This window comes from Garra rufa, chromosome 5 (genome assembly GCF_049309525.1).
Source record: "Garra rufa chromosome 5, GarRuf1.0, whole genome shotgun sequence".
NCBI lineage: Eukaryota > Metazoa > Chordata > Actinopteri > Cypriniformes > Cyprinidae > Garra > Garra rufa.
The window spans coordinates 29,668,850-29,689,500 of record NC_133365.1 but is presented as its reverse complement, the minus strand read 5'-3'; the positions used below and the strand labels follow the sequence as shown (position 1 = coordinate 29,689,500).

The 20,651-nt window shown below is 36.0% G+C and overlaps 1 protein-coding gene across 2 annotated transcripts; it reads left to right on the top strand.

The window, feature by feature from the left end:
* Nucleotides 1–62: 62 nt before the first annotated feature.
* On the top strand, nucleotides 63–18,940 carry erlin2 (ER lipid raft associated 2). 2 transcript variants are annotated; one of them, XM_073839879.1, is made up of 12 exons: nucleotides 63–141; nucleotides 3,045–3,149; nucleotides 4,505–4,586; nucleotides 5,374–5,420; nucleotides 6,431–6,492; nucleotides 6,745–6,870; nucleotides 9,084–9,157; nucleotides 10,206–10,264; nucleotides 10,986–11,077; nucleotides 11,200–11,289; nucleotides 17,046–17,125; nucleotides 17,338–18,940. In XM_073839879.1, exons 2-12 carry the CDS (start codon nucleotides 3,046–3,048, stop codon nucleotides 17,515–17,517), a joined length of 996 nt encoding a protein of 331 aa, XP_073695980.1. In that variant the 5' UTR covers nucleotides 63–141; nucleotide 3,045; the 3' UTR covers nucleotides 17,518–18,940. The 2 variants fall into 2 exon arrangements, with proteins under 2 accessions (XP_073695980.1, XP_073695981.1); XM_073839880.1 differs by having other exon boundaries at nucleotides 101–129.
* The last annotated feature ends 1,711 nt before the right edge of the window (nucleotides 18,941–20,651 follow it).

Sequence of the window (20,651 nt, the reverse complement as noted above, 5' to 3'; positions counted from 1 at the left end):
TAATGGTGTGCTGCTCGAACAACAGCGGAAAAGTGGGTTACACCGTAGTGACGTCAGACGCAAAAACACGTCGCTGTATTTTCCTCATCGATCGCAGGTGTCTCTACCGGCCATCACGAAGGAGTAACAGTACGTACTTAGGTAACATATCTTTTAGTTTGCATTCACCTACAAAGTAATTTTTCCTTGTTGTAATCTCGCTTTGACAGGCTATCTAATGTATTTCCTCTGTATACACATCTTATAAAGCTAGCTAGTCGTGTTTTCTGTTGGTTACACTGCATCTTGTCGCTAGGAGAATATTTGTAATTTTCACTCAACAGTAACTAATTTATACAACTGTGTCGATTAGCTTGTCTCACTCGAAGAAAAAGCCCACAACCGACGGCAACTTCAGGCCACTTATGTCGTGCATTTAACGAACAATAGTGGCTAAATTCAGAGTTCCTGTTTGTTGTTTTCGCTTTAAAACACGGGGTTTGCTCCCTATAGTGCGGGTTATCTAAACTAAGGTTTTCGTTTATGATGTACTCAAATAATATACAGTCAATAAAATGGACAGTTGCATGCTGGTCTTTGCTTGGTTTTCTCAATCCTCTTAGCAACAAAGTCACATCAATGTCAGTGTTCCACATGCTGTCTCAATCTGTCATGAACTCTAATGACTGTACTTTACCCGGAATTTTAGACCAATAATGTTGTTTAGCTGTTAACCGTAAAACACACACACACACACACACACACACACACACACACACACACACACACAAACACGCATAATACTAAAAATAGTCGTTCTAATCACTGATGTACAATAGATATTGACCAGGCTGGAAAACCAGCTAAGACCAGTAAACCACTTTAGGTTGTTTTGATCAGTTCAGCAAGCTACAGTAAGACATTACATGTATTAGGAATTTTTAATAATTGTTATTAAGTTGTTTTGGCATACATTTTAATGTTTTTTGTTGGATTATGTCTGTTGTCTAACTGCTAAGATTAGAACACAACATGTTTCCCACTTGAGGTTGCATGCCTATTGTGTAAACGGAAAATAAACAAACAATAAATTAGATAAGTTATTTTATGTTAAAGTTGTTGGTTACTATTGAATGCATGGACATGTAAGGGTTAGTTCACCCAAAAAATTTGCATTACATTACTTTCTTACCAATGGATCCTCAGCAGAGAATGGGTGCCGTCAGAATGAGAGTCTAAACCAGGGGTCCCCAAACTTTTTTCTGAGAGGGCCACATAATTTTCATTTCTTTAATGGGGGGCCGGGTCGGTTTATAAAGAAAATTCCATGGGCCGGACTGACTACTATTATTATTATTATTATTATTATTTTATTATGATTTTACCTGTATTTTTTATACCTTTTAATGCTAGAATATTATTTTGTTATGCACCACACAGACAAATGATATATTTTTTTTCTTCAAAAGATATACAGGTGCATCTCAAAGTAGAATGTCATGGAAAAGTTAATTTATTTCAATAATTCAACTCAAATTGTGAAATTTGTGTATTAAATAAATGTAATGCCCACAGACTGAAGTAGTTTAAGTCTTTGGTTCTTTTAATTTTGATGATTTGGCTCACATTTAACAAAAAAACACCAATTCGCCATCTCAACAAATTAGAATATGGTGACATTCCAATCAGCTAGTCAACTCAAAACACCTGCAAAGGTTTCCGTCAAGCTGTCAAAATGGTTTCTCAGTTTGGTTCACTAGGCTACACAATAATGGCGAAGACTGCTGATCTGACAGTTGTCCAGAAGACAATCATTGACACCCTTCACAAGAGGGTAAGCCTCAAACATTCATTGCCAAAGAAGCTGGCTGTTCACAGAGTGCTGTATCCAAGCATATTAACAGAAAGTTGAGTGGAAGGGAAAAGTGTAGAAGAAAAACACCAACCGAGAGAACCGCAGCCTTGAGAGGCTTGTCAAGCAAAATCGATTCAAGAATTCGGGTGAACTTCACAAGGAATGGATTGAGGCTGGGGTCAAGGCATCAAGAGCCACCACACACAGACATATCAAGGAATTTGGCTAGAGTTGTCGTATTCCTCTTGTTAAGCCACTCCTGAACCACAGACAACATCAGAGGCATCATACCTGGGCTAAGGAAAAGAATAAAAGGACTGTTGCCCAGTGGTCCAAAGTCCTCTTTTCAGATGAAAGCAAGTTTTGTATTTTATTTGGAAATCAAAAACACTGAAGTCCAGTGTTACGTTTCCACAGTCTGTGATCATTTGGGGTGTAATGTCATCTGTTGGTGTTGGTCCACTGTGTTTTTTGAATCACACGTCAAATTCCTCAAATGCTGTCGAGTCATTTTGTCATCACTCTGTATTTTCTAGCCGCCTCTTGCATCACCTCTTCGATTGCGATGACACATTATGTTGAATGTACCATTCTGTTGGTGAATTTAACAAATAATTAGGCTATGTTAATAACTAAGGGAAATTTTAGTTTGAAAGCCAACCTTTATTATCAAATACCGACATGATATAAGTAAAACATATTTAAAATTACATTTTCAAAATATGTCTCTGGCATTGTTCAGAGGTCCAAATGTGGGGGCGGGCCTTTTGGGAACCCCTGGTCTAAACAGCTGATAAAAACTTAACTATAATCCACATGACTTCAGTCCATGAACACTTTGTGAAGTGAAGAACCTCGAGACATCTTTTTATCCGGAGAAAGTGATATCATGGAAAGAGAACTCGTATATTAGCTGAAAGCTACAGTTTGAAGTTAAAATGTATTAAAGGTGAATTGTCTATTACAAACATGCATCTTTTTTCTTCACATAACGTGAACTGATGGACTGAAGTGGTGTGGATTAATTTTTGTTTTGGACTCTCATTCTGACGGCACCCATTCACTGAATAGGAGGATCCATTGTTGAGTTATGTCATGCTAAATTTCTCCAAAAGAGTTCAGATGAAGAAACAAACTCATCGACATCTTGAGTACTCTTTAATATGTTAACATGCTTTTACATACGTTTTCGTATTTCTTTTGTGTTCAGAATGACAGTTGGAGCAGTCGCCTCTGTGATCCTCGCCATAGGAGGGGCCGCAGTGTTTTCTGCTCTTCATAAGATTGAAGAAGGACATGTGGGTGTTTACTACAGGTCAGTTGCTCAAGATTTTCCAATACACTGCCAGAGCCAAGCAAATGCTGCAGTGCATATCTCTTTTTTTTTTTTTACTTTGTACTTTACAGTCATGGCCAAAAGTTTTGAGAATGACAAAAATATTAGTTTTCACAAAGTTGGCTGCTCAACTGCTTTTAGATCTTTGTTTCAGTTGTTTCTGTGATGTACTGAAATATAATTACAAGCACTTCATACGTTTCAAAGGCTTTTATCGACAATTACATGACATTTATGCAAAGAGTCAGTATTTGCAGTGTTGGCCCTTCTTTTTCAGGACCTCTGCAATTCGACTGGGCATGCTCTCAATCAACTTCTGGGCCAAATCCTGACTGATAGCAACCCATTCTTTCATAATCACTTCTTGGAGTTTGTCAGAATTAGTGGGTTTTTGTTTGTCCACCCGCCTCTTGAGGATTGACCACAAGTTCTCAATGGGATTAAGATCTGGGGAGTTTCCAGGCCATGGACCCAAAATTTAAACGTTTTGGTCCCCGAGCCACTTAGTTATCACTTTTGCCTTATGGCACGGTGCTCCATCGTGCTGGAAAATGCATTGTTCTTCACCAAACTGTTGTTTGATTGTTGGAAGAAGTTGCTGTTGGAGGGTGTTTTGGTACCATTCTTTATTCATGGCTGTGTTTTGGGGCAAAAATGTGAGTAAGACCACTCCCTTGGATGAGAAGCAACCCCACACATGAATAGTCTCAGGATGCTTTACTGTTGGCATGACACAGGACTGATGGTAGCGCTCACCTTTTCTTCTCCGGACAAGCCTTTTTCCAGATGCCCCAAACAATTGGAAAGAGGCTTCATCGGAGAATATGACTTTGCCCCAGTCCTCAGCAGTCCATTCGCCATACTTTTTGCAGAAGATCGATCTGTCCCTGATGTTTTTTTTGGAGAGAAGTGACTTCTTTGCTGCCCTTCTTGACACCAGGCCATCTTCCAAAAGTCTTGGCCTCACTGTGCATGCAGATGCGCTCACACCTGCCTGCTGCCATTCCTGAGCAAGTTCTGCACTGGTGGCACTCCGATCCTGCAGCTGAATCCTCTTTAGGAGACGATCCTGGCGCTTGCTGGACTTTCTTGGACGCCCTGAAGCCTTCTTAACAATGCAGTGGAAAGTTTTTTTTTTCGGGATTAAGTTAATTTTCATGGCAAAGAAGGACTATGCAATTCATCTGATCACTCTTCATAACATTCTGGACTATATGCAAATTGCTATTATAAAAACTTAAGCAGCAACTTTTCCAATTTCCAATATTTATGTAATTCTCAAAACTTTTGGCCACGACTGTAGATTGTATAACTGTGTGCTTTTCTCCTGTCAGAGGTGGAGCTCTGCTGACCGCCACCAGCGGCCCTGGCTTTCATCTGATGCTGCCTTTCATTACTACATTCAAGTCTGTGCAGGTAAAAGACAGACTTATACGTATAGTTTAAAGGGATAGTTTACACAAATATGACAATTCTGTCAACATTTACTCACCCTCATGTTGTTCCAAACCCGTATGATCTTCATTCATCTTTAGAACACAAATGAGGATATTTTTGATGAAATCCGAGTGCTTTCTGACCCTGCATAGAGAGCAATGTATTTACCACGTTTGAGGGCAGGAAGGTAGTCATGATATCATCTAAATAGACCATGTGACATCAGTGGTTAAACCTTAATTTTTATGACACTACGAGAATACTTTTTGTGTGCAAAGAAAACTAAAATAATGTCTTTTGATTCAACAATTTCTTCTCTTCCGCATCAGTCTCTACTGTGCGTTTACGACAGTACCATAATGCATGCTTGCAAACAAAGCGCAGTGTATACGGGTTCTACGTCAGAAGTGAACATACTACTACTTCAGCAGCACCAAATGCATGTGTTGTGGCACTCTTGTGAACATGCACCGTTTGACACAGAAGAGAAGAAATTGTTAAACTGTTGTCACATGGACTACTGTCCTTACTACCTTTCTGGTCCTTGAACGTGGTAATTGTATTGCTGTCTATGCAGGGTCATAAAGCTCTCATATTTCATCAAAAATATCCTAATTTGTGTTTCGAAGATGAACAAAGGTCTTACAGGTTTGAAATGCCATGAGGGTGAGTAATTAATGACAGAATTTTCATTTTTGGGTGAACTAACCCTTTAACATAATAGTTTTCTTTTTTTTCTTATTGCATCCTCTCTCTTTTCATAAAGACAACTCTACAAACAGATGAAGTAAAGAATGTTCCATGCGGCACAAGGTGAGGTAAATAGCTTGTTCATCGGATCTTCTATAAGGTGCATTTGCAATAGACTTTGTGTTCCATTCATATGCATGCAAAACAAGAGTGAGAGCAGCAATAGCGTAGGTATTTGGTTTCCTCTATTGATGCATACCAAAGTTTGGTGAACTCTTACCTGCAATTCAGTCTAGCTAACATCATATCTATGTCATTTTGTAATGTTTAAAGCCTGTACAGAAAGCAGGTCAGCAGCTCAGGAGACTCCTAGACTGAAAGTTAAAAGTTTGTGTTAGAACATAATTTATGTCCTTCTCCTTTCCTTATCATTTCCTCTTATCCCTCTACTGTTCTATAAAAATAAAACTGGCAAAAGTCCATAGTCCATGATAGATTCATACATTCTGCTCATAGAACAAATTGTTAGTCTTGTATTACAGATCATCTTCTTTCTTTCTTTCTTCTTTCTTTACTTTATTTATTAAGCACTTTTACACAATTTGTCATTGAACAAAGTGCTGTACAAACACAAATAATCATAAACATACATCATTAACACCACATAGAATAACAATGAAATAAAATAAACACCTCAGTTTGATAAACCTACAAATGTAACTACTATACCCCATTAAATGCTCGAGCTAGCAGGTATTCTTTAAGCTTATGTTTAAAAACAATAAAAGTACGTTCCAATCTGATAGAAAGTGGTAGATCATTCCAGAGTTTTGGAGCAATCGCTGCAAAAGCTCGATCTCCACTTTTCCGCTTTGTTCTTGGAGTCATTAAAACCAGCTGGTCAGCTGACCTCAAGGACCGTTTTGGTTCATATTTCTTAATAAGATTTACCAGGTACAATGGTGCCATACCATGCAGTGATTTATGAACAAAAATTAAAACAAAAATAAAAATCTCTAACACAAGCTGTTTTTAGGGAGACCCTGTATGAGATTTCATTTATTGTTTGTGCTTTCTGGAATAGATTTTCACACTCATTCACGTATATATCAACATGTTCTTTTGCTTTGCAGTGGAGGTGTAATGATCTACTTTGATCGCATTGAGGTTGTGAACTACCTTGTTCCCTCAGCAGGTAAAATTACTTTTTTGTCATTTATAATGTAGAAACATTAAAAGGCTGCTGTTAGGAGCGGAACTGGGAACATTTCCCTTAACCCCCTTAACGTGCGACGGTCCACTAAAAGCCTCTTTGGCATAGCCTACTCACCAATAAAAGTTTTATCCCGCTCCCCATGAATTTAAGTGACGACCCAGACTATGACTGTCATTTATGTTATGTGCCCTGTTCATCTCTATCTTAATGCCATTTTCTGCTCTGCTGCAGTTTATGGCATTGTGAGAAACTTCACTGCCGACTATGACAAAGCTCTGATTTTCAACAAGGTTCACCATGAGCTGAATCAGTTCTGTAGTGTGCACTCACTTCAGGAGGTCTACATAGGTCTATTCGGTAAGTGATGTGCTTTAATGTCCTTATCAGCCATATAGAGATTGTTGCCATGTTAAATGATTTGATACAAGTAAGCTCGGTAAAATTCTGCTGCTTTAAAACTTTTACTTCAATGCAAGTGTCTTTTTCTTGTAGCTGACAGCAACTGCTTTGCATAGACTGCCATTTAAAGTGCATTTCTGTGAATGCATTTATTATTATTTTTTTTATTTAAATAATTTTATGCATATTTTTCCCTGCTAAATTGTGAAGACACAATGAATTTGCAAAATAATTAACTAGGAAGATTTAGGAATTTTATTTTGTAAAACATACAATTGAGGTCAAAAGTTTACATACACCTTGCATAATCTGCAAAATCTTAATTATTTGACTAAAATAAGAGAGATGCATGCTGTGTTTTTTTTTTTATTTAGAAAAATGACCCAGTTCAAAAATTTACATATGCTTAACTCTTAATACTGTCCCTGTTTTGTCCTGAACAGTTAAACTGCTCACTGTTCTACAGAAAAATCCTTCAGGTCCCACAAATTTGATTTTTCAGCATTTTTGTGTATTTAAACACTTTCCAACAATGACTGTATGACTTTGAGATCCATCTTTTCACACTCAAGACAACTGAGGGACTCATATGCAGCTATTACAGAAGGTTCAAATTCTCACTGAGGCTCCTGAAGGAAAAAACAATGCATTAAGAGCCGGGTGTAAACTTTTGAACAGAATTAAGATTTTCTTATTTTGCCTAAATGTCTTTTTTTTTGTTTCATATTGTACTGACCTTTAGAAGTTACAGAAGGCACAATAAGTTAAATTTACACTGATCTTCAAATTCAGAAAGTATTCACCCCCCGGCTCTTAATGCATTGTGTCCTCAAATCTTGCCCTTGAGGACCAATGCGTTGCAGAGTTTAGCTTCAACCCTGATCAAACTCACTCACCTGTGATTTTCTAATGATTCTGAAGACATTGATTAGCATGCTCAGGTGTGTTTGATTAGGTTAAAGCTAAACTCTGCAGGAAAGTGGATTTCACAACCCGGATTTGAGCATCTCTGATTTAAACTTTCTGTAACAGTTGCATATCCCTCAGTTGTCCTCTGTGTATTAAGATGGATCTCAAAATAATACAGTCATTGTTGGAAAAGGTTCAAATACACAAAAATGCTGAAAACCAAAGAATTTGTGGGAGCTGAAGGATTTTGCTGAAGAACAGCAGACAGTTTAACTGTTCAGGACAAACAAGGGACTCATGAACAACTATCACTAAACAAACAAAAAAAAAAAAACAGTTGTGGATCATTCAGGTAACAACACTTATTTTTCGTTCAGGTAACACCTATTTTTTCTCTTTTGGACTATATGTAAACCTATTTTATGTGAAATATCTTATTCAGGTCAGTACTAAATAAAAAATAACATGCATTTCTTATTTGGTAAAATAATTCAGCAAGATGTATGTAAACTATTGACCTCAACTGTATATTTTGAGAATATTGTATATACTGAGAACAAAATAGCATTAGATTTCATCCATTATGCACTTGGTGTAAGAGTCGTTAAAAGGATAATTCACCCAAAAGATTACTCACCCTGATGTTGTTCCAAACCAATAAGACCTTCATTTATAATTTTTCATTTTTCACATTCAGGTCCCAGAAATGTAGTAAGGACACATCCATGTGGTTCAACCTTCAATTTTATGAAGCTACGAGAAAACTTTTTGTGTGCAAAGAAAACAAAAATAACGGCTTTTCTTCTCTTCTGTATCAGTCTTCAAGGCATATTTATGAGAGTACTACGTCGCGTACGTGTGCATTCCTCTGTTTGCAAAAAAGGTGCAAAAGCAAAAAGTATTCTCATAGCTTCATAAAATTAGCACCTTTCTGTGCCTTCAATGTGGTAGTGACATTGCTGTACCAAAGCTCTCGGATTTCATCAAAAATCTCAGTTTGTGTTTTGAAGATGGATAAAGGTCTTATGGGTTTGGAACGACATGAGGTTGAGGAAAGAATCACAGAATTTTCATTTTTGGGTACACTATCTCTTTAATAATAAATGTGTTACAGCCCTCTAGTGGTAATGTGGAGATGTGACATTTTAGTGGTATAAGCTTTTTAATTACAGTTGTTGTGTGTGATTAAAAAAAATATATAAAGTTAGTGGTATAAACTGTGTTTACACCTGTCCTTCTTTAAGTAGCCTGTTGTTTCTTAGATCAAATAGACGAGAATCTAAAACTCACGCTGCAGGAGGATCTCACCAGCCTCGCACCTGGAATCATCATTCAGGTGGGATTCATCTTAGATTTGTTTGGCAGTTCGGTCTGTTTTCCATTCCATTCCGTTAAGTTGTATTCCTTCTAGTATTCAGGGCTTTTTTTAGTGATTTTTTTTTTTCTGCATGTAATGGGATCGCTAGGAATTCTGGGCCCATCGTACTGACTTTGCTATGGGGCAAAGGAGGGGTGGGGGGGATTCACGATTGCAAAATCACAGGGGTTTCGGGTTCTGGGCCCCTCTTAACCTCTGGTCCCTGTGCACTCTGTCCCCCTTTTCCCCCCTTTTGTGACGCCCCTGTCTGCACGGGTTATGCGCTAACAATTCATTCTCAAATTCATGAAGGATAACAATATTGAGCTTTCATAACTCATTACCAAAACCTGTAAGACTTTATCTGGTTCCACATTTTGTTAGTCCTACGATAAGATACTGCATATAAGTGTATTTGTGCATGTGTTTTGTTTTCTTTATTTAGCTTTGGTCTGGCAAGATTCAGATTTCCTTCACCAAATCCCTTTGGTGCTGGACCAAGTTTTCACAAACTCAAGGAAAGACCCTTGAAATCAGCCTTCCTGATAATCCGTTGTGCAAGCATTATTTCCATTGTCATTATTTCGCATTTGGTAGCACTGAAAATATGCAAGTCATAAGCTCATTAAGGCAACATTGAGATCATTAGTAACCTGATTTATGCTTCCTTCTAGCCTGAATTCTGTAAGGGAGGTTTTGTGGGAAATGTGTCATTCACATTGTGCACATTGGGCTGTGATTCACACAAGGAGTATCTGACCATATCCGCTCCTCTGAGACCAATGCTTAAGTTGGTTTTATGTGTTCATGCTTCCTGCTGTTAGTGTTTAACTCTTTCCCAAGGCCCTTCCAGCTAAAAAAAAAAAGTGTAATAGGGTCGTCTTGTGAGAAGATTGTTTTGTCTTTTTAAAGTCAAAGTTCCTACTAGATTTTTGTTTTAACAAAAGTGTCTGTCTGTCTTCAATTTGTTTCTCTTACTCTCTCCTCTTTTTTTATTTATCTTCTGTTCCTCTGCCTCCCTGAGCAGGCGGTTCGTGTCACCAAACCAAACATTCCCGAAAGCATTCGCAGGAACTATGAACTAATGTGAGTTCATGAGAACTTCTTGCATGTTGCATGTAATAAATGTTAATGACCTGGAAATAAGTGTGTGTGTGTGTGTGTGTGTGTGTGTGTGTGTGTGTGTGTGTGTGTGTGTGTTTATATTTATATTTATATATATATATATATATATATATATATATATATGTGTGTGTGTGTGTATAGGTCAAAAGTTTACATACACCTTGCAGGATTATACAAAATGCATGTTATTTTTTTTATTGAATGCTGACCTGAATAAGATATTTTACATAAAAGATGTTTGCATATATTCCACAAAAGAAAATAATAGTTGAATTTATAAAAAAATTACCCTGTTCAAAAGTTTGCATACGCTTAATTCTTAAAACTGTGTTCTTACCTGAATAATCCACAGCTGTTTTTTTTTTTTTTGTGATAGTTGTTAATTAGGTCCTTGTTTGTCCTGAACATTTCAACTGCCTGCTGGTCTTCAGAAAAGTTTTTTTGATTTTGTGTATTTGATTAAGTGTATTTGATTTCAATGATTTTACATTGAGGGTATGCAACTATTACAGAAGTTCAAAATAACATGCATTCTGCAAGGTGTATGTAAACTATATATATATATATATATATATATATATATATATATATATATATATAATATATATTGTCTCTGTGACAAAGGAGTTCTTTTTCTTGTAATATTAATTATTAGTCTTGCATGTGTGTCTCTCTTTTTTAGGGAGAGTGAGAGAACGAAGTTACTTATTGCGGCTCAGACTCAGAAGGTGGTAGAGAAGGAAGCAGAGACGGAGAGAAAAAAGGCTGTCATCGGTGAACAAAGATGTTTTTTTTTCCATTTAGTCTGGGCAGATTATTTTTGTGGGTTGGATTTTGATGAAGTAATAGTTATATAAAAGTAAAAGAATTTTGCTGTGTTTTTTTTATGTGTGCAGAGGCAGAGAAAGTGGCTCAAGTGGCCGAAATAAAATTTGGACAGAAAGTTATGGAAAAAGAAACAGAGAAAAAGATCTCAGAAATTGAAGGTAGGTGAATGTGTTTTCATGGGTTTTTTTTCCAAGGTTCTAGACTGCAGTGTAGCAGAATGAATACATTGGGGCATCTGGGCCCTGATCTTGTCAAAATATAAACTAAACATCAAAACAGTCATAAAAAGACACAAATTCAGAAATTACCTCGTCGCATTATATACCTGGTTCATAAATAAAATATAACATACAAAAACAAAATACACTGCCATTCAAAAGTTTGGGGTAAGTAGATTTTTATTCCGCAATTAAATTGGTTAATCTGCATGAAATGAATTCTGTTCTTTTAAACTTTCTATCTGTTCCAAATATCATTAGAATATTGAGTAAAGATCGTGTTCCATGAAGATATTTTTGTACATTGTCTACCGTAAATATATCAAAACTTAATTTTTGATGTAATATGCATTGCTAAGATCTTCATTTGAACAACTTATTTAGATTTTATTTTGGACCCTCAGATTTCAGATTTTCAAATAGTTGTCTCTTGGCCAAATATTGTCCTATTCTAACAAACCATACATCAATGGAAAGCTTATTTATTCAGCTTTTAGATGATGTATACATTTTTATTTAAAACAATTGACCCTTATGACTGGTTTTGTGGTCCAGAGTCACATTTTTCTTCAGTTTTAAACATGTCTTAAGATGGTCATTTGGCAAAGATATTTTTTTTTGTTTGTTTTGCAATACAGGCCAGGTTTTCAGATAATGTGTCAAATCATGCTGTGAAGTTCACATTCATGTCAGTCATTATTCAAATAATTAGAAACATCTATCTACCAAACCAGCATGCAGATCATTTTTTAAAGAGCATTATTCAAAACTTTCACCAGTAGTCTAGGAGTTTGTCTCTTTAATGTGAAAATGAAACTACAAGCAAGAGCCAAAACTACAGAGAGAGTAAATGAATGTATGCCAAAGACAAATGGATGTCATGTGTTTGCAAAACAGGTCATTATCTTTAGTACAGGACATCTACAAAAAACAAACCAGTGTGCTGATTGAAAGATGCAATATGCATTATGTAACATATATGTGTCATGTACATAATATTGTTCCAAAATCTTGAAGAAGCTCAGTGGGGAGGAATGGACTGTTTCTCCAAAAACATTCAACAGTTTTCATAATGTTCTACAGGACATTTTTTATAGTGTTTTTTCAAGGCTGGATTTATTTACCTTCTTGCAGTAATACCGGAAAGTAGAGTCTTTCTGAGCCAACAGGCTGAATTACGCATACTAAAATCCACAGAGTTATGTTATAATGTAAAAATTAGTTAAGAAATTATGCACAGTCTGAGTATTTCTGAACAAATGTGAATCTAAACAGAGAATAGAATCTTTTCTCAGTGAAGAGGCAGATGCAAGGACCTTTCTATCGGTTCATGCTCTGGTGCTTTTATATAAAAGTTTATTGTACTGTCTCACACTTGGATATCTGCTGTTTTGGCCTGATGTTTTTCCGTAACTCTCAACTTGAGTTTTTGCTGCTTGTTAAAAGTAATGACAAATCTGGCAAGAGTCTAACAAAGTCATTTCTCAATCATTTTCCTCCCAGGTTGAAGGCTGTAATGAAATAAGAGTACTTTGAATACATTAAAAAATCATGCACTTAGATTACACAGTCATTTCCTTTGGCTGAGAAAAGCGGTTTTATTTTACATGGAACTGGTTGCCTCATGAGATGACATGACATGTTATGATACTGAGAACACTCAAAATGCAGCACCTTCGGCTGTAACATGTAGCAGTTTTGTAATAATCTGTCTACTAATTCCTATAAATGACTATTGTTATTATCTTAAAGATGACCTATTATGCCCCTTTTTACAATATGTAATATAAGTCTCAGGTGTCCCCAAAATGTGTTTGTGTTGTTTCAGTTCAAAATAACCCACAGATAATTTTTTTGATAATTTCGAGTAGAAGCAGAGGCAACCAAAATTATTCGGCCGAAAATAGCATATTTCGAATAAGCGAAAAGGCTGAATAAATTATACCGAACAATGACTACGTTTACATGGACACCAGTAATCTAATTAATGACCTTATTCTGAATAAGACAATAATATGATTAAGCTGTTTACATGAGTTGCTTTTAGAATATTCCTTTCATGTTCCCGTTTTACATGTTATAGTGCATAGATCGATTAATGACACACATCATTACGTCCACACGCGACGCTATCAGTTCATCTTCGTTATAGACTTTTGGATGTTTGGGTTTTAATTTTACAAAAGCTTGAAGTGGCTCTGGACATATGCAACATTTTTTAGAATGTGTGAGTTAAAATTTGCCGTGGTCGCATTTGTGCGAGCGTGCTGTGCTGCTCCAAAGCGTCTGATCCATACAGCGAGCGTTTCAGAGCCAGTCAGTTTTTAGGAGAAAAAAAAAAAAACACACGCAAGCACAGTCACCGAAAGCCAGTTTAGTTTTACTTTTTTTGTTTGTTTTCATTTTGAAAACCCTGTTATCTTTGCCGTTTACCTCACATTACACTTTGGAGGCTTTCTTTTATTAATTTTTTTTATTAATTATTTTGATTGCTCAGTGTTTGCGCGCCCTGTAATAAATTGTTTAGTCGGCATATAACAGCATGTGATGGAGTCTTATTAGTTTTTGTTAATAAATGCTATATAAGCTAGTTTTAATTTATTTTTGTTATGCTGTTTAATTAAAAATAACAAATCCATCTTTTAAGAATTTGTTTTAATCTTAAAATTGATAGGTGTAGCCTATGCAAGCAAAACCAAGATCATGAATTCGAAAGTAAAAGTAAAAAGCATCCTAAGACATTCCAATAGCAGAAATCCCGTTCACAAAATTAAAATAGGCAAAATACTTACAAATAATACTAATGAAAAAGGGGGTTGAATGTTAAAAACGTTTCCATAAAACTAAAAATTATGATAACAAACTAGGCTATTTATCAGCAATGAGCATTGATTAAGCCCATGTTGTAGCAAAAAATAAATAAATAAAAATGAAACCAAAGCGCGACCAACTGAGAGCGTTATGCCGCGTTCCAGACAACCCGTTACCCGTGTTTTTCCAAACTTCTACCCGTGAAAGTGCACTGGAACGGCACTCAAACCCGTGAATTCCCATACGTGAACTCGTACTAGATCGACGACGTACTCCCAGTTCCGAGTTCTGACGTGACATAGCCCGAGAAACAACAATAAAGCCTCTAGGGGTGCGGTTTTTAGTGGCACACGGTGGAAAAATAGAGTTTAGGACAATATAACGTTGCAATCAAATTATTAATACTATAAAAATAATAAATGCTTGGCGTGACTTGCCTGGAACGCTACAAAGTCCTAAGTCGTGGTTTGGACACGTGATTTACGAGCTCAAAAACCTGCCTGGAACGCAGCATTAGTGTGTATCCTGTCACAAAATGTGGCGAAAAGTCCTACACAAGGGGAATAGTCTGATTAAGGTGTGTACATGTCTTCCATAATGCGACTAAAATAGGAATACTCCACCTGTCTTAATTCGATTTGTGTTTACTCAGATTATGACTTTAGTCGGATTAAATTAATCAAAAATATCAGTTTACATGGTTGCTTCTTAATCAGAGTATTGACTTAATCGCGTTAAAATCGGAATATTGTTGTCCATGTAAACGTACTCACTGACACAATCAAATAGAGGCATGCAATCAAATAGAGGCATGCAGCAAATATGTCGGCAGTGTGGAAGCATTTAAAACTGTCTCAGAAAAACCCTTACAAGCACCGACAGCACAAAACTGTTTAGTATCGCATCGCGTGTCTTCCATGAGAAGAGAAAGGGGTGGTTGTTGCTGGTTACTGTATGATTACTGAAATCGTGAAATAGCCTTAAACCATTAGTAAATAAACTACAGAACGTTATGTTGTCTAATACACGCATTAATTTTATTTATTCTGACAGTGCTGTACAAGCTTGTCCAAAGCGTGAGGAAAATCTGCGCTGAAATGATGAGAATCGTTCATAAATCAGCTCCTGTCAGCAAAAAGTAGTACTGAGGTCTTCTTGCAGGTTTCCGCCAAAATATAAGTCAACAGTCATACAATGTTAGTATTGTAATTTAGCTGTTCTGTAAAATACAAATAAAAAAGTAACACAAAAAAACAGCTTTATTAATACATTTATTATAACATTCTCTTTTGCTCAGCAAGGCTGCATTATATTTGTACATTAAAACCCATGCCTGATTCAAGAAGGGGGACTTACAAATGGCCAAAGAATGTTATTTTACTAATTTATTAATTTTAAGTTAAATTGTGCTTTGTGAGTAGGCCGTAATGTCTACTAGAATGTTAAAACGAATAAATATTTTTAAATTGTTGCTTTTTAATTAATTTTTTTCTTTAAAAAGCAAAACAAAACTGTAAAAAGCAAATATTTAATTTATGCTATGGTGAAAAAATTGGCAAAATAAATGGGGGGAAAACACAATGGCCTGGTTTCACAGACAGGGCTTAGACTAAGCCAAGACTAGGCCATAGTTCAATTAGGACATTTAAGTTATTTTTATAAATGTGCTCAGAAAAAAAAAAAACATTACTGGTGTGCATCTTGAGACTAAACAAAGGCACTGATATATTTTAAGATCAATCAGTGCAAGTTTCTTTGGGCTGAAACAGCTCAGACTTACATTTTAGTCTAGGACTAGGCTTAAGCCCTGTCTGTGAAACCGGAGGAAAAAGCCATATTAGTTTAAACTGTTAAATACACATAAGTTTATGTTAAAAACACACAAGTTACAAAAACAGTCAGTTAAGTCTTTGAAGGTAAACAGCTGGGAAAGAAATCGCATGTTTATATTAAATCTGTGTGGTAGCAGCGTAATATACAGTACCCTAAATAAATAAATAATTCTCATTGATTGACTCTAATGTCCAGCTAAAAAAAAAACACTAAATGTGACAATATTTGTAGCAATAGCTAACAGTATGTTATATGGGTCAAAATTATTGATTTTTCTTTTATGACAAAAATCGTAAGGATGTTAAGTAAAGATCATGTTCCATGAAGATATTTTGTAAATTTCCTACCATAAATATATCAAAACTTAATTTTTGATTAGTAATATGCATTGCTAAGAACTTCATTTGGACAACTTTAAATTCCAGCTTTTCAAATAGTTGTATCTCGGCCAATTACTGTGCTATCCCAACAAGCCATCAATGGAAAGCTTATTTATTCAGCTTTCAGAAAAAATTGACCCTTATGACTGGTTGTCGTCCAGGGTCACATATGTTTATTAATAAGGCATTTGCATAACAGCTGTTAGTTGTTTTGTGTTATATTGTCATTTTGTCTGTTGATTACTCAAATTATGTTAATTTTGGCAGGAGATGCTCATAATTCCAAATTTGAGGATGTGAACATCTCAAAGTAGAAAATGCTGGATTGCAGTAGTCACCGCAGTAATTATGACACTGCGTAAATGCAGCACTATTCCATTTATCAGATCATATGACTAGCTGAATACTACTCCCTTTTCTCAGTAACTACACCATTCAAATTGAATTAAAATGTAGATGAACAAACATTTCCAGAATTTAATTATAATTAGAATGACAGATTGTTGAGGGAGAAACGCTGAGGTTTAGGCAAACCGCCTGAATATATTCATAATCATAATCTGAAATGGGATGCTTAGGATGAATTTAAATGCTATTGACAATCCCTCATCCCACCTCCTGTGGTTTCTGTTGGGTTCATTTTGCTTTCTCTTTTGTCTCTCTGATTTTTAGACGGTGCTTTCCTTGCTAGGCAGAAAGCAAAAGCAGATGCAGAGTTCTACACCGCACAGAGAGCAGCTGAGGCCAATAAGGTAAACTCCTAAAGTTGCACCCCATCATTATTGTGCTCATTGTTTAATGAATGTTTTTAACTCTTCTCTTCTCTTCTCTTCTCTTCTCTTCTCTTCTCTTCTCTTCTCTTCTCTTCTCTTCTCTTCTCTTCTCTTCTCTTCTCTTCTCTTCTCTTCTCTTCTCTTCTCTTCTCTTCTCTTCTCTTCTCTTCTCTTCTCTTCTCTTCTCACAGCTGAAGCTGACCCCTGAATATCTCCAGCTGATGAAATTTAAGGCAATAGCAGCTAATAGTAAGATTTACTTTGGAAGTGAGATCCCTCACATGTTCATGGACTCTGGACCAGGAAGCTCCTCCTCAGCTGCCTCCAAAGCTATAGATGCCCTCTCAGAGGGCATACTAGACTTGGAATGACGAGAGAAGTAGCGTAGCACTGAGGATAATTTGACAGGTAATGAAAGAGACTTACGGCCAGTCCTTAGATTGCATTGGTACAATCAGTGCAGCTGAAACCACTTTAGTAAAGTAACATGGTGCTGTATCAGTGGGACCGAAACGCTATACCTGCGTCAATACCCTGGTGAGTTGAATACAAGCCAGTGGTGGTTAACCAGAGTATTATACCTTTAAATAGAACAGAGTGTAGGAATGTGATTTTGAATGTGAACCCAGTGGAATGCACATAGAGATTTGAGCATGTTTAAGAGATACTGAGTTTATAAAATTAGAGACATTCCATTTTTTTTTTTTACACTGAGGAATTGGGTTATGTGCTTAACAGACATCTCGTCTTGAAGGCTTTTATACCTCAGGGATTCTTTTATTAAGTAGACAGAATTAAACACTGAGAAAATCTTTCAAGAGGTAACAATTTAAAGTAAGATGGTTGCGTAAATCCGCAAAATAGTAAGGTTATCTGAAAATAGTGTAACATATTTATCAATTGTGTGCAGAGGTTTAGAAAGTTTTCATCCTAAGCGATGTACAGAATTCTTTAACATGATTCCCCATTTTAAACCTCCAGGCGTTTTGTGCCTTTATCGCATAAACTCTCCAGTCATTGTCACATTTCTGTACATTTGAGAGACTGCTGAAATGAGTCTTTTTTTGCAGCCTCACCACTGACCTTTAGAAAGCAGCATGTCTGTGGGCTCTTTCTCCCTCGTGAAATGTTGATTCTACTTGACATTGTTAGCTGGTTGCTAGTCACACTTGGAATGTTTCATAAATGGTTTCGATTTCCCCTTAACTGAAATTCTATTACAAAGTACACAGGCTTTTTTTTCCCAGTGTTAAAAATTGTTATATAAGACGATGATGTGCAGTATATCTTTCTATTACCTCCAGATGCAACTCATTATTTGTTGTCAGGAATGTAGGTTACTTGTTTTCATTCATGCATATCTGAATAAGACAGTAACTAGAAGGATATAAAGTTTTTCCACTAATGTATGTAGGTGTTCCTAATAAAGAACAGCATACCTCATATTTGTGCATTTAAAATGATCTCATTACTGTTGCTGTCTTTAGGCTTTAAATTAGTGAGACTATTTTAAAGGGCCGTGTTTGTTTGAACACAGTTATGTTTAGGCCTGAGAACTGGCAAGTTTTAAACATTGTAGCAGGTTGTGTAATACTTCGTTCAAAACCTCAGAGACTCATCAGAGCTTCCCAAAGACCTTTACTGTTCATGTCTGTGTTGAACCATGTTGCATGAGCACTGAATGTGTGGTAAATCACTGTTTCTTTTTAGTGTGTTTTCTTTTTTTATGTACATTAAAATTGGCTATGTATTGGGTGCGTTAATTGTTTATACAGTAAAGTTTTCTTATGAAGACTTTGTGTTCAGTTTTAATTTATTCAAATGCAAGCTTAAAGACATGCTTGATACAGGTAGTCTTTCATTTGCACTTGTTAGTAATGATTTTAATCTTGTATGTAAGGTGATCTAAGAATAACTATAGGTTTAAGGTAAAAACAAAATTAAGGAGGAAATGTTAATGCATTTCACATAGATTTAAAAAATAAAAAGTGCTAGTAGAAAAATCTTGCCAAGAAACAACTTGACAGCTTTCAGATTTAATGGATTTACTGGAAATGTTGGATGGCTTTTAGAAAATGCTTTTTTATGAAGACTTGGATAGCCACGGAGCATTACAAACTTTGTGAGTATGGTTTAATTTAGCCTTTTCATTCAGATAACTCATGGTGAACATTAAAGAACCATAAATATGCTGATCACTTTTTTGTGAAATTTCGCAATGGTGTTAGAGATGTGATGTTCATAAACATCATAATTGAAAACAGTTGCTCAATTTAATGCTCAAGTGGTCTTGGAGTATAATTTCAGTCTAGCCACATTTTTATACAACTGCATATAAACTGATTTATCTGAATTTCTCATCAACAAGTCTCTTCTTTTTAAATAAACCCTCATTTTGTGTTCCTGTCATTTTAACCTGGAGAGGATTTATGTTATTGTATTGAACTGAAACCTATGACTTTGCTTACACAGGGAATAACAACTTCTCAAATGCATTTCATTTTTGTTCTTCAATGGAATTTTTTCCCCAAACTTCACCAAGCCTCACTGGTCTGAGCTTACAGTGTCTTGCGAAAGTATTCATATCCCCCTTTTTTTTCACATTTTATGTTGCTACCTAATGTTAAACTGCTTTAAAAAAAATGAATTGTCACAACTTTGTACATTTTGTAAAAATTAAAAATCTGAAATAATTACATTGCAGAAGTATTCATACCCTTAACTCAGTATTTAGCTGAAGTGATGTTTGACCACCTGTAGGTTTCTCCTATCTCCACATATAATCATGGAGCTCAGCTAGAGTTGAGACCCTATAGGCTCTCATCGCTATCAGTGCCTCTATGTTCTCAGGAAATCCAAATGGACTTTGAGGAATATAGAGTGCCTTGCGAAAGTGTTCTTTTTTTTACACATTTTGTTAAGTTGCAACCTTATGTTAAACTGCTTTAAATAACTTTTCACACATCAATCTACATGCCATACACCATGATGATGAAGCACAAAACAGGTTTGTAACAACTTTGCAAATTTATTAGAAGTAAAAAACTTAAATTATTCCATTGCATACGTATTCATTCTGGGATGCTTAAAATTTAGCTCAGGAGCATTCATGTTGCTTGTAGCTGTTACTACACTTTCAGTGAAGTTAACCTGTGGCAAATTCAACTGAATTAATATGATTTCGAAAGGCACGCACCTCTCAATTAAAGTTCTAACAGCTTAAAATCCATCAGAGCAAAAACCAAGCCCTGCAGATAAGAGAAACTTACAGGAGAACAAACATCACTGCAACACTCCACCAGTCCGGGCGATGTGGCCAAACTCAATCCTCTCCTTAGTGTAGACACATGAAAACCTACTTGAAATTTGCAACAAAGCACCTGAAGAACTCTCGACTGTGAGAAACAAGATTCTGTGGTCTGATGAATCTTAATTCCAAGCATCATGTTTGAAGGAAACCAGGCACTGCTCATCAGTACCATCCCAAAAGTAAAGTATGGAGGTA